The 13,955-nt window shown below is 41.3% G+C and overlaps 1 protein-coding gene across 1 annotated transcript in view; it reads right to left on the bottom strand.

Moving 5' to 3' along the window:
• Positions 1-1,449: 1,449 nt before the first annotated feature.
• The window catches only part of LOC106570049 (sterile alpha motif domain-containing protein 12), a 186,300-nt gene continuing 173,794 nt past the window's right edge, over positions 1,450-13,955 (bottom strand). Inside the window, exon 5 of the mRNA XM_014141980.2 lies at positions 1,450-6,647. Coding sequence (XP_013997455.1) covers positions 6,625-6,647 — 23 coding nt within the window. The 3' untranslated portion in view covers positions 1,450-6,624. The remainder of the gene's footprint in view (positions 6,648-13,955) is intronic.

Here is a 13,955-nt window from a genome sequence, read left to right on the forward strand (position 1 = left end):
GAGCAGGAACATGAGTCCCCACATTTCAAAACAAAAACAAATTACGGAGAGGGGAGAATTGAGTACGTACAACAAGAAAGAGAAAGAAAAAATACTTACTTGCGACACGCCATGAAAAAAAACATTGGCTAAAAACAAACATTATGTACTGTGAAGTTCAGCGAGATAAGAGATGAGAGCGAGAGAGCACATTCCACTCCGTGCTGCTTAGTCAAACGGTTAAACCATATGTTAATAAAGCAGTGTGATCCTTGTGCTTAACCCTCGGTTCTCTCTAACAATAAAACAGAAAGAGATGCTGCCCTCTCTGCTGAATCAGATACAGTGTGTCAGAGAGAAAAGAGGGGCAGAACACTGCGGACTTCCTCCAACACGCACCCTGACACAGATGCACACACTCCTCGAACATACACACCGCACGCTTTCTCTCTCTCTCCACTGTGGCCAGAGCACCCCCGTGTTAAAACGTTCAGATTGACACACCAAAGGGGCTGAGCGGTATAGGGTCCAACATGTTTAATTCATGGGACAGTCTGTGTGTGTTCAATATACCTGACAGAACAAAAAGAGAGAGGGCAGACAAAAGAAAGAGCTTGGAGGGGAAAAAGAAGATACAGTAACGAGAGAACAGGGATCAAGAGAGTCAAAGGGAAGAATGGCGAAGAAGAAGGAGACAGAAAGATAAACATAGGGCAGAGAGAAAGATGGACACCGACTCAGATGTGTAGAGGGACAGCAGAAGTGATGGCTAGAATTGGATTGCTGAAGACAGAGAGCTAGAAAGAGAGACAGGAAAAGAGAGAATGTGAGAAAGACAAAATAGGGCAGATTTCACCCAAACAGCCTAAAGTGCTGAGAGCGTCTTCTGCATATCTTGTGTGCCCTAGTGATTTACTGTCACCTCTCTCTCATCTCTCACTCCTCCCCCTTTCCTTTCCACCGCATGTCCCAGGGTAAGTGTGTTTTAGCATTGACACCGGCGTCATGCTCCACGGCGCTGCTTTCACTACCGGCGTGTGTGTGCGTGTGTATGAAGCTGCGTTCGTGTGTGTGGAGCTGCTTTCTCGCTCCGTGTGTGTGTGTGTGTGTGTGCGCGCGTGTGTGTCGCAGAGGTGCTCTGTCATTTCCTACTGTGATTTACACTCCAACTGGACCCAGAGGTAGTGGGGAGGCCGGAGAGTGTTAACCAGGAGAGATGGTTTACATTCTATAGTATCACAGTACCACTGATACATCATTCATCTTCAGGATCTGAGTCTTCAGGCTTTATTCAGCAGTGTGGGAAGATGTGTGTAAAGAACATTTGGTAAATGTAAAAATATGTAAGTGGGGTACGCTCAATAATGTACACTGCAGTATAACATTACTCAATATACAATGAGCAAGTATATTTTAAACTAACAGTTTGTAAAAAAAAAAAAAGAAAGAATAATAATAAGACTACAAAGCCAATGTTAATTGATTTATTTATTATATTAATATTTGACAACACTTTACACATAACCATGTCATAACAGCTAACATGTATAACCTGAAATATGTTCATAACCCTGTCATGACTCATATACTGTATTTACACCTGTGACATATATTGCGTTATTTTATGGCTGGTTATAACACCTACATAAGTGTCAAAACACACATTTATTCAAATGAGTTTTTCCCCTGCCAAGAAGCTTCCTTTCGGTAGAAAGTTTGTTTCTTAAACCCTTTGTTGTTATGAATTATTTACAGTCATGTTTTTTCCCCCTCATATTTTAGATAACTTGTAGAAAATACACTTTATGACATTGCCAAGATGCATTGTGACCATCATAAGATAGGCCTATCACGTACATGCCCTTATATCAGTCCTGCTCCTGCATTCATCAGTCATCAGCAACAGAGCGTGGGGTAGGTGCATTTCTGGCGTCAATGTGTACGCAATTACAATGATAATTTAATATGGTCAATAAAAATGATAAACATACTGTTGACAAGTAGGTTATGGTGTACTGGAATGTTTTGCCTTGTTCGGTAGGTTTTGTGCGTTTTGACACTTATGTAGGTGTCATAACCTGCCATAAAATAACTACTGTGGTAGGTTTTGACACTCTTATCACAGGAGGTTGGTGGCACCTTAATTGGGGAGGACGGGCTCGTGGTAATAGCTGGAACATGATTAGTGGAATGGTATCAAATACATAAAAAAAATAAAATGGTTTCTATGTGTTTGATGCCATTCCATTTGCTCTGTTCCAGACATTATTATGAGCCATTCTCCCCTCGCCAGCCTCCTGTGACTCTTATGTAGGGGTCACAATAGCCATAACATAATGCAATATATGTCATAACAGGTCTAAATATAAAGTGTCATGACCATATTATAAACAGGTTATGACAAGTAATGTCAGCTTATGACATATGACGTGTTATGACACTAGGTGTGAAGTAAAGTGTTACCAACATTTCATTTATTTCTAAGATTATGCACCCTATATGTAGATGGGGGGGGCGTATGGGGGCTGAAGACTTGGTCTGCATGCCTGTCTGATATGGAAAACACCGGAAAGTAATAAAAACATGCTTTAAAAATGGCAGAAAAATCATACATTACAGTTTCTCTCAATCGCGTACGAGCGATTTTTTTGCACAATGTTGTCGATTTTCAAAACAGAGTTCACAAGGCAGAACTATGTGGCCTTTTGCAAAACAGCAAATGCGTTTTCAAAATGTCGTTGCCTTCTCAAAACAAATACATAAAAAAAAAAGCTACCGTCAAAATTACAAATAGATTCATGAAAATAACACCACTGCCTGCAACCATATTTGTCTTTCAAGTCCAAGCAGACAAAACAGTATTTTAAAAATCCCATTAGATCAATACATTTTCTTTACAGATACTAAATCATGATCAAAATTGGAAGAAAAACTATACAAAGGTGCAGAACTACTCTCCTTTTATGCATATTTGATCAAACAATTTCCTACACGTCTAGTCAAACATTATTCCTGATAAAAATATAAAATAAATAACATTGTGTGCAGGATTCATTCATCGGTATCATCACAATCCAAGTCCAAAGCTGGTTTGCTCATTGTTTTGTAGCCTTTCCATTGGTTCACAGAAACTATCCACAATAGAAATAAGGAACGGTGAATACAATGGAGGAACACAACTGATATGAACGTATAGTTCTCAATCCACACCAAAGCAAAATCGAAATCTAAGCAACCCAACGTTACTTAGAATTAAGCCAACTTCATTCTCTGCAATATTGTAAAAAAAACACACAAAAAACAATTAGACAGTCCCCATTGCCTAGATCTTTCCATATACAGTGAGCACCAAAAGTATTGGGACAGTGACAATTTTGTTGTGGATTTAAAATGATTAAAGTTCAGACTGTCTGCTTTAATTTGAGGGTATTTTCATCCATATCGGGTGAACTGTTTAGAAATTACAGCACTTTTTGTTCATTGGTCCCCTAAAATGGGGGGACTAAGGTATTGGGACAAATTAATTTAAATGTGTATTAAAGTTTAGTATTTGGTCCCATATTTCTAGCACACAATGATTACGTCAAGCTTGTGACTACAAACTTGTTGGATGCATTTACTGTTTGTTGTAGTTGCATTTCAGATCATTTTCGGCCCGATAGAAATAAATGGTAAATAATGTATTATGTCATTATTTGAGTCACTTTTATTGGCTCCTGAGTGGCGCAGCGGTCTAAGGCACTGCATCTCAGTGCTAGAGGCGTCAGACACCCTGGTTCGAATCCAGGCTGTATCACGACCGGCCGTGATTGGGAGTCCCATAGGGTGGCGCACAATTGGCCCAACGTCGTCCGGGTTTGGCCGGTGTAGGCCGTCATTGTAAATAAGAATTTGTTCTTAACTGACTTGCCTAGTTAAATAAAATAAAAATGTAAATAAGAATAGAATGTTTCTAAACACTTCTACATTAATGTGGATGCTACCGCAATACTGAATGACTCATGAATAATGATAAGTGAGAACGTGATAGATGCATATACACCTGTGAATGTAATGTCTGGCTATGTGTAGTGACAATTCCTTGTATGTCTGCTTCTATTTGCGTGCATGTTTTTCTTGTGCAATAAGAGTGTACTAGTAAAGTGCCAATGAAAAAATGCCAAATGCCTAAAAAAAAGAAAATCAGGAGATTGTGGAAAGAGCCAGTTCAGGCAAGTCCTCGGGCACCTTGGCAGAGCCGGCAGGGTCGTGTTCATTAGGAACCAAACAGGAGAAAACAGACAAACAGGGAGGGACTACCTGGACTTGTCCAATAAGAAACGATCGTTTTTGTTTTCTGTTGCAAAACGTTTTGTTACGGTATTCCCTAATGAACACGACCCAGGTTCGAAATGCCTTGAAAGTCACATGGTTGGCGACTGCATACAAAGTAATCATACTTCCTTCCCCAAAACACCCCACCAGCCAAGTTATGGTGGGGCTGCTCCATCCTGACATGTTACAGTTCCAGGAGGATTTTTCCCTTACCCAAACACTGAATTCAATACGGTTCTCAACAATACTGGATTCAACAAAACACTGCCTTGTGTTAACTCTGTAGACTGCTCCTCCCAGTTTGGCTATTGACATCCAGATGATGTGAAATCAGAGCGCCAGCCTTCCCAACTGGAAGCAGTCAGGCAGGGCTGAGAGAGACACTGACACCAGAGCTCCACCAAAGCATGAAATAGCCACTTGTATTGTGATATGAACAACTTCATCCCATGTGACCAAGTATCAGCATTCCTTACCTCTCCAATGTCAGGGATTGGGCTATTCCAGGCCTGGAGGGAAATACAGTCCTGAAGGTTTAATCAATACTAATCTGCTACTACTGGGCCAACCAACCACTAGAGCGCATAAGGCAAGCTCCAAACCAAACAATGGACGCTCGTAACATGCAAGACCCAATGTTGCAATTCAATTCAGCTAAATCAAAGGCTCTCCAGGGCTGGAATCCCACCCCTTTTGTTTCTTGGAGGCCATTTAAATTTTTTGGATCCCCATTTATTCATATTCACAGGGAGGAGGTTGTTGTGATGGTGACAATAGTTCATGCTACACTGGTAGTGATACATTGGTAATAGGAATCACTCCAGCATACTGGCTTTAGTTAAAGTTCATTACTGGCTACAAGGTATGAAAACACACATATAGGTCACAATGGCCCAAGCAACAGGTTTGTTGGCATGACAGGTAAAATGCCTTTATATCACCAGTGAATGGCCATTTCACATTAACAGTTACAGCAAAGAGTTAGTTTCTCATAAATACCACGTCTCTCTGAGACTTGACAGACATTGGATGATTTGTTTTTTTGCCCACGGTACATTTTCCTTTCTACACTATTTTCAATACATCTCATATCTAAAAATAGTCTCAAGCAGTGAGATAGAGAGAATCTTTTTCTTCTTCATCAGTAGAGAAGCACTTGCCTTGAAGTCTCTCTCAACCTACCAATTGTCCCATGTAGGTTATCAGTCATTTCATTTTCACTGGCTCAAAAGCCCTTTTGGGTTGCCAGATTCTCTCTCAACCGACCAATTGTCCCATGTAGGTTATCAGTCATTTCAGTTTCCCTGGCTCAAAAGCACTTTAGCCAGGTCCTCGCAATAACATACCGTGTTCCATTTATGTTGTCAGGTCTTTTCACTATCACATTTAATCCTTAATGGGTTGCCAGATCTTTTCACCATCACATTTAGTACCTTTTGGTTTGCCAGGTTCTCCCTCTTCATGCCACACCTGGACTTATTCACAGTGAAGGCTTGCTGACCGCGCTGAGAAAGCGACCCACAAAAGTGAAGGAGGGAAAGGTGTGAGGACAGACAGATAGGACAACAGATGTCATTTTCACCAGGCAAGCCCAAACTCTGGCAGGGCACAGAATCAATGCAGACAACAGTCAGGAAGAGAGGGACAGAGAGGGGAAGGGAATGCAAAATGTAGCACCCTCTCACTGCTCTGGCGATATAGTCAGTGAGGACAGAGAGAGAGAGAGAAAGGCTGGTGTACCCAATGTCTCTAAAGTCACCATTAGAAGTCACTAGAATGTTACACCGGCTCAGTGGTGTATCGTGGGGGGTACAATTCACATTTAATGTCTGTCCTACGCTGGAGGATTTACTATACAGTGAGAAGGTTTTTGGAAGTGGACGCCATCTTTGACGTGTTTGTTTTCTCATCGTTCTCCACAGTCCTTGTAGTGGGATCGTCAGTTGAGGATGGATAAATTGTCCAGCTTTTGATGCTTGTTCTCAGAATAGAGTCCTGGGAGACAGGTGTTGGGTTGTGGTAATTCGGAAGGGGTAAGAGAGTTGGGATGGGATAGGGACAAATGTAGTGGAAACGCTTGGTTAAAGGCAAGAAAATGAATGTCTGTCTGTGATAAGTCACTGGACAGGTCAATGACTTGACTTGTTTGAAGGTTTGAGATTATGCACGGGGTTAAAAATCAAGGTTAGGATTAAGATTGGAGTTAGGTATGAGGTTGGGGTTAAGACGGCTTTGACTGGTGGTGGGAGGAGGTCAAGGGTCAGATGTAGGAAGCCCAGGATCGGAGGGAGACCGGGTCCTGTTGGCAGCTGGTTTCCTAGAGCGCCCGGGCTACGGTGAACACTCCAGAGAGGCTGCAGAGAAGGAGAGACAGAGAGGGAGGAAGAGACCGAGAGGAAGAGAAAGAAAGAGCGAAAGAGAGAGGAGAAGAAGAGATGATTAGAAGAGGGCGGAAGTGAGAAATGGATAAACAGACAAAAAGGAAGCAAAAATAGGAGCAAAAATGTACAGAGAAATTAAGGAGGAAATGAAGTAGAGAGAGAGAAAAAAAAAGAAAGAGTGATTACAAGTGTTGGGCAAGGGGAGGTAGAAAAATGGATCAGGGGGAATTAACAAAATAGGAGGAGAAAGAAAGAGATAAAGAGAGAGAGGATAAAAGAGAGAGAAAAAAAAGAGGGGAGACATAATTATAAAATGGCAGTAGCAGCAGAGAATCAACACAGTGGAGCAGCACTGCGCTCCCAGGCACACAAAGGGATGTAGAGAGCTGTGTGTGAGTGAGTGAGAGAAAGAGTGAGTGAGAGCGAGCGAGAGAAAAAGCACACACACACACACACACACGTCAGGCGGCTCAGGGGAGAGAAGATAAGTGACATTTAAAGCTCGGCTACGACGTGTGACACGGTACGGGTGACACATGCCAAGTCTCTCTGATGAGTCTGAATCAGTCTCTGAAAGACGGGCACACTGTTATTAATCCACCATTTTTTTTTATTGAAATGAAAGCAAGCGCTTATGCTATATTTACCACACATAGGCTTTGTGGCTGTATATCAAACGACATACTCAACGTTTTAGAACACACCACAGATCTCTAAATAAATACCAAGTGTGTAGGTCTTTACATGCAAGGTTGGGGAGTAACAGACTACATGTGACGTTAATTACATGTTATGTTACCAACAAGAATTTTGTAACCAGATGACAGATACTTTTGAAAAAGTCGATGATTACTTCAAAATTCGCCCCCAAAAATATTCCTAACTTTTGTTCTCTCAACGGCATTCAAATCAGCATTGAAAAAAGGCACAATTTAAATTTGTTCCGCTTGAGCAAGTCAGAGACCACTATAAATTAAAAAAGTTGTCACATGCACCGAATACAATAGGGGTAGACTACCGTGAAAAGCTTGCTTGCGAGCCCTTCCCAACGATGCAAAGTAAAAAATATATAAATTGTAACACGAGAAATAAAATACACAAGAATGCAGATGTATACAGGGAGTACCAGATCAATGTGCAGAGGTACAAGGTATTTTAGGGAAATATGTACATGAAGGCAGGGTAAAGTGACTAGGCATCAGGATAGATAATAATAAGGCATTTGAGGTAGATAGTCTGAAGTTTACATACACCTCAGCCAAATACATTTCAACTCAGTTCCTGACACAATCACAATTCCTGACACTTAATCCGAGTAAAAATTATGAATGTGAAATGTCAGAATAATAGTAGAGAGAATGATTTATTTCAGCTTTTATTTCTTTCATCACATTCCCAGTGGGTGAGAAGTTTACATACACTCAATTAGTATTTGGTAGCATTGCCTTTAAATTGTTTAACTTGGGTCAAACGTTTTGGGTAGCCTTCCACAAGCTTCCCACAATAAATTGGGTGAATTTTGGCCCATTCCTCCCCACAGAACTGGTGTAACTGAGTCAGGTTTGTAGGCCTTCTTGCTCTCACACGCTTTTTCAGTTCTGTCCACAAAATTCTATAGGAATGAGGTCAGGGCTTTGTGATGGCCACTCCAATACCTTGACTTTGTCCTTAAGCCATTTTATCACAACTTTGGAAGTATGCTTGGGGTCATTGTCCATTTGGAAGACCCATTTGCGACCAAGCTTTAACATCCTGACTGATGTCTTGAGACGTTGCTTCAATATATCCACATAATTTTCCTCCCTCATGATGCCATCTATTTTGTGAAGCGCACTAGTCCCTCCTGCAGCAAAGCACCCCCACAACATGATGCTGCCACCCCCATGCATCACGGTTGGGATGGTGTTCTTCGGCCTGCAAGCATCCCCCTTTTCCTCCAAACATAACAATGGTCATTATGGCCAAACAGTTCTATAATCAGACCAGAGGACATTTCTCCAAAGAGTACGATCTTTGTCCCCAAACTGTAGTCTGGTTTCTTTATGGCGGTTTTGGAGCAGTGGCTTCTTCCTTGCTGAGCGGCCTTTCAGGTTATGTCGATATAGGACTAATTTTACTGTGGAAAAAGATACTTTTGTACCTGTTTCCTCCAGCATCTTCACAAGGTCCTTTGCTGTTGTTCTAGGATTGATTTGCACTTTTTGCACCAAAGTACGTTCATCTCTAGGAGACAGAACGTGTCTCCTTCCTGAGCGGTATGACGGCTGCGTGGTCCCATGGTGTTTATACTTGCGTACTATTGTTTGTACAGATGAACGTGGTACCTTCAGGCATTTGGAAATTGCTCCCAAGGATGAACCAGACTTGTGGAGGTCTACAATTTTTTTTCTGAGGTCTTTGCTGATTTCTTTAGATTTTCCCATGATGTCAAGCAAAGAGGCACTGAGTTTGAAGGTAGGCCTTGAAATACATCCACAGGTAAACCTCCAATTGACTCAAATGATGTTAATTAGCCTATCAGAAGCTTCTAAAGCCATGACATAATTTTCTGGAATTTTCCAAGCTGTTTAAAAGGCACAGTCAACCTAGTGTATGTAAACTTCTGACCCACTGGAATTATGATACAGTGAATTATAAGTGAAATAATCTGTCTGTAAACAATTGTTGGAAAAATTACTTGTTTCATGAACAAAGTAGATGTCCTAACCGACTTGCCAAAACTATAGTTTGTTATCAAGAAATTTGTGGAGTGGTTGAAAAACGAGTTAATGACTCCAACCTAATTGTATGTAAACTTCTGACTTCAACTGTATGTAGACACATAATCGACGCAATCCACATACAGTATGTACACTATGAACGCTAAGCTACATTAAAACGTATGCACAAAAGATAAAAAGAATGAAACATAAGTAAAAAATATATTTTACAGGATGATGTGTACTAGGGGAAATAGGCAATGAAAAGAGCAATGTGCAGTTGTAGGATGAAAGTGCTGGGTGCATAGTCCGTGGGTGAATATGGCAGAGTGCCGGTTGGTGAGGGCCACGGTGCCGGTGGGGGGGGGTTGGCAGCATCATGCTGTGGGGATGTTTTTCAGTGGCAGGGAGACTAGTCCGGATTGAGGAAAAGATTTGCAGAGCAAAGTACAGAGAGATCCTTGATGAAAACCTTTAATGTACATACTGTATGTGGATTGTGCCAATTCTGTGTCTATATACAGTTGAAGTCGGAAGTTTACATACAATTAGTTTGGAGTTATTAAAACTTGTTTTTCAACCATAAATGATGTCAATTAGTCTGAGTCAATTGGAGGTGTACCTGTGGATGTATTTCAAGGCCTACCTTCAAACTCAGCGCCTCTTTGCTTGACATCATGGCAAGGAAGAAGCCACTGCTCCAAAACAGCCATAAAGAAGCCAGACTACAGTTTGGGGACAAAGATCGTACTCTTTGGAGAAATGTCCTCTGGTCTGATTATAGAACTGTTTGGCCATAATGACCATCGTTATGTTTGGAGGAAAAGGGGGATGCTTGCAAGCCGAAGAACGCCATCCCAACCGTGAAGCATGGGGGTGGCGGCTTCATGTTGTGGGGGTGCTTTGCTGCAGGAGGGACTGGTGCACTTCACAAAATACATGGCATCATGAGGGAGGAAAATTATGTTGATATATTGAAGCAACGTCTCAAGACATCAGTCAGGATGTTAAAGCTTGGTCGCAAATGGGTCTTCCAAATGGACAATGACACCAAGCCAACTTCCATAGTTGTGGAAAAATGGCTTAAGGACAACAAAGTCAAGGTATTGGAGTGGCCATCACAAAGCCCTGACCTCATTCCTATAGAAAAAGCGTGTGCGAGCAAGGAGGCCTACAAACCTGACTCAGTTACACCAGCTCTGTCAGGAGGAATGGGCCAAAATTCACCCAACTCATTGTAGGAAGCTTGTGGAAGGCTACCTGAAATGTTTGACCCAAGTTAAACAATTTAAAGGCAATGCTACAAAATACTAATTGAGTGTATGTAAACTACTGACCCACTGGGAATGTGATGAAAGAAATAAAAGCTGAAATAAATCATTCTCTCTACTATTATTCTGACATTTCACATTCTTAAAATAAAGTGGTGATTCTAACTGACCTAAGACAGGGAATTTTTACTTGTAGTAAATGTCAGTAATTGTGAAAAACTGAGTTTAAATGCATTTCGCTAAGGTGTATGTAAACGTCCGACTTCAACTGTATGTAAATAAGGTTCCTGTTTTTTATTTTTAATATATTTGCTAAAATTTCTAAAAACCTCATTATGGGGTATTGTGTGTAGATTAAAGAGGAACAACATTGATTTAATCAATTTTAGAATAAGGCTGTAACGTAACAAAATGTGGAAAAAGTCAAGGGGTCTGAATACTTTCCAAAAGCACTGCATGTACAAAAAGTATTGTAATTTCCAAATAGTTCACCCGATATGAATAAAAATAAAGCTGACAGTCTGCACTTTAACCTCAGACATTGTATCATTTCAAATCCAAAGTGCTGGGGTACAGAGCAAAAATGACAAATTTGTAACTGTCCCAATGGACCTCACTATAGTTGTTAAGGAGCTAGAATATTAAATGCTGAATAAAAACAAGTAAAACCTCATAATCTGTCTATCGTGTCTCTTAAAAGCCCTCAGAATGACTTTGGAGTTCTATTCTTTTCTCTGGTTACTACAACCTACTAAACCCAAATTAAACACGACAGGGTATGAATACAACCATGCTTGGTGTGTTGCCTAGTTTGTGTGAATCTGTGTGAGAGCGAATGTGTTTGTGCATTTGAATGAGTGTGTGTGTGTGTGTAGTAGGTTTCTGTGGGAGTGTGAATGTGTGTATGCGCGAGTAAATGTGTGTGTGTGTGTGTGTGTGTGTGTGAGACAGAGAAAAAGAGCAATGCCAGTTATTAAACAAACCAATTACAAGGCCCACTCATGCCGTTTACCTCCCAAACAAAGGCTGAATGTTGATTATTATTCTGTACTACTACTACACTGTAATTTACACACAGTAAAAACTGTCTTCTCTCACTGTCTCTTTTCTCTCTCTCGCTCTTTTTTCCCCTCCATCTCTTGAGCCTGTGGTGGCTCCCTTGCCATTGATCGCTCTCTCTGTGTGTGTATTTGTTCTCTCTCTCTCTGTGTGTGTGTATTTGTTCTCTCTCTCTCTCTGTGTGTGTGTATTTGTTCTCTCTCTCTGTGTGTGTGTATTTGTTCTCTCTCTGTGTGTGTGTGTGTGTGTATTTGTTCTCTCTCTCTGTGTGTGTGTGTGTGTATTTGTTCTCTCTGTGTGTGTGTGTATTTGTTCTCTCTCTCTCTGTGTGTGTGTGTGTGTGTGTGTGTGTGTGTGTATTTGTTCTCTGTGTGTGTATTTGTTCTCTGTGTGTGTGTGTGTGTGTGTGTATTTGTTCTCTGTGTGTGTGTGTGTGTGTATTTGTTCTCTGTGTGTGTGTGTGTATTTGTTCTCTGTGTGTGTGTGTGTGTGTATTTGTTCTCTCTGTGTGTGTGTGTGTGTGTGTATTTGTTCTCTCTGTGTGTGTGTGTGTGTGTGTGTGTGTGTGTGTGTATTTGTTCTCTCTCTCTGTGTGTGTGTGTGTGTATTTGTTCTCTCTGTGTGTGTGTGTATTTGTTCTCTCTCTGTATGTGTGTATTTGTTCTCTCTGTGTGTGTGTGTGTGTGTATTTATTATCTCTCGTGTGTGTGTGTGTATTTATTCTCTCTCTGTGTGTGTGTGTGTATTTATTCTCTGTGTGTGTGTGTGTGTGTGTGTATTTGTTCTCTGTGTGTGTGTGTATTTGTTCTCTCTCTCTGTGTGTGTGTGTGTGTGTGTGTGTGTGTGTGTGTTTGTATTTGTTATCTCTGTGTGTGTGTGTTTGTGTGTGTGTTTGTCATCTCTGTGTGTGTGTGTTTGTCATCTCTGTGTGTGCGTGTTTGTCATCTCTGTGTGTGTGTGTTTGTTATCTCTGTGTGTGTGTTATCTCTGTGTGTGTGTGTGTGTGTGGTATCTCTGTGTGTGTGTGTGTGTGTGTGTGTGTGTTTGTTATCTCTGTGTGTGTGTTTGTTATCTCTGTGTGTGTGTGTGTTTGTTATCTGTGTGTGTGTGTGTTTGTTATCTCTGTGTGTGTGTGTTTGTTATCTCTCTGTGTGTGTTTGTTATCTCTGTGTGTTTGTTTGTTATCTGTGTGTGTGTGTATTTGTTCTCTCTTTGTGTGTGTGTGTGTGTGTATTTGTTCTCTCTGTGTGTGTGTGTGTGTGTATGTGTATTTGTTCTCTCTGTGTGTGTGGTGTTTGTGTATTTGTTCTCTCTGTGTGTGTGTGTGTGTGTATTTGTTCTCTGTGTGTGTGTGTGTTTGTATTTGTTCTCTCTCTGTGTGTGTGTGTGTGTGTGTACTCTGTGTGTGTGTGTGTGTGTGTGTGTGTGTTTGTATTTGTTCTCTCTGTGTGTGTGTGTGTGTTTGTATTTGTTCTCTCTCTCTCTGTGTGTGTTCTCTGTGTGTGTTCGTTTTCTTTGTGTGTGTGTCCGTTTTCAAATCAAATCAAATGTATTTATATAGCCCTTCGTACATCAGCTGATATCTCAAAGTGCTGTACAGAAACCCAGCCTAAAACCCCAAACAGCAAGCAATGCATGTGAAAGAAGCACGGTGGCTAGGAAAAACTCCCTAGGAAAAACTCCCTTGAAAGGCCAAAACCTAGGAAGAAACCTAGAGAGGAACCAGGCTATGAGGGGTGGCCAGTCCTCTTCTGGCTGTGCCGGGTGGATATTATAACAGAACATGGCCAAGATGTTAAAATGTTCATAAATGACCAGCATGGTCAAATAATAATAATCATAGTAGTTGTCGAGGGTGCAACAAGCACGTCCGGTGAACAGGTCAGGGTTCCATAGCCGCAGGCAGAACAGTTGAAACTGGAGCGGCCAGGTGGACTGGGGACAGCAAGGAGTCATCATACCAGGTAGTCCTGAGGCATGGTCCTAGGGATCAGGTCCTCCGTGTGTGTGTGTTTTCTTCTCTCTGTGTGTGTGTGTGTGTGTATCTGTTCTCTGTGTGTGAGTTTGCCCTCTGTGTGTGTGTGTTCGTTCTCTGTGTGCGTGTGTGTATTTGTTCTCTCTCTCTGTGTATTTGTTCTGTGTGTGTGTGTGTATTTGTTCTCTGTGTGTGTGTGTGTGTGTGTGTGTGTGTGTGTGTGTGTGTGTGTATTTGTTCTCTGTGTGTGTGTGTGTGTCTGTTCTCTCTGTGTGTG

This window comes from Salmo salar, chromosome ssa14, assembly GCF_905237065.1.
Source record: "Salmo salar chromosome ssa14, Ssal_v3.1, whole genome shotgun sequence".
NCBI classification, from domain to species: domain Eukaryota; kingdom Metazoa; phylum Chordata; class Actinopteri; order Salmoniformes; family Salmonidae; genus Salmo; species Salmo salar.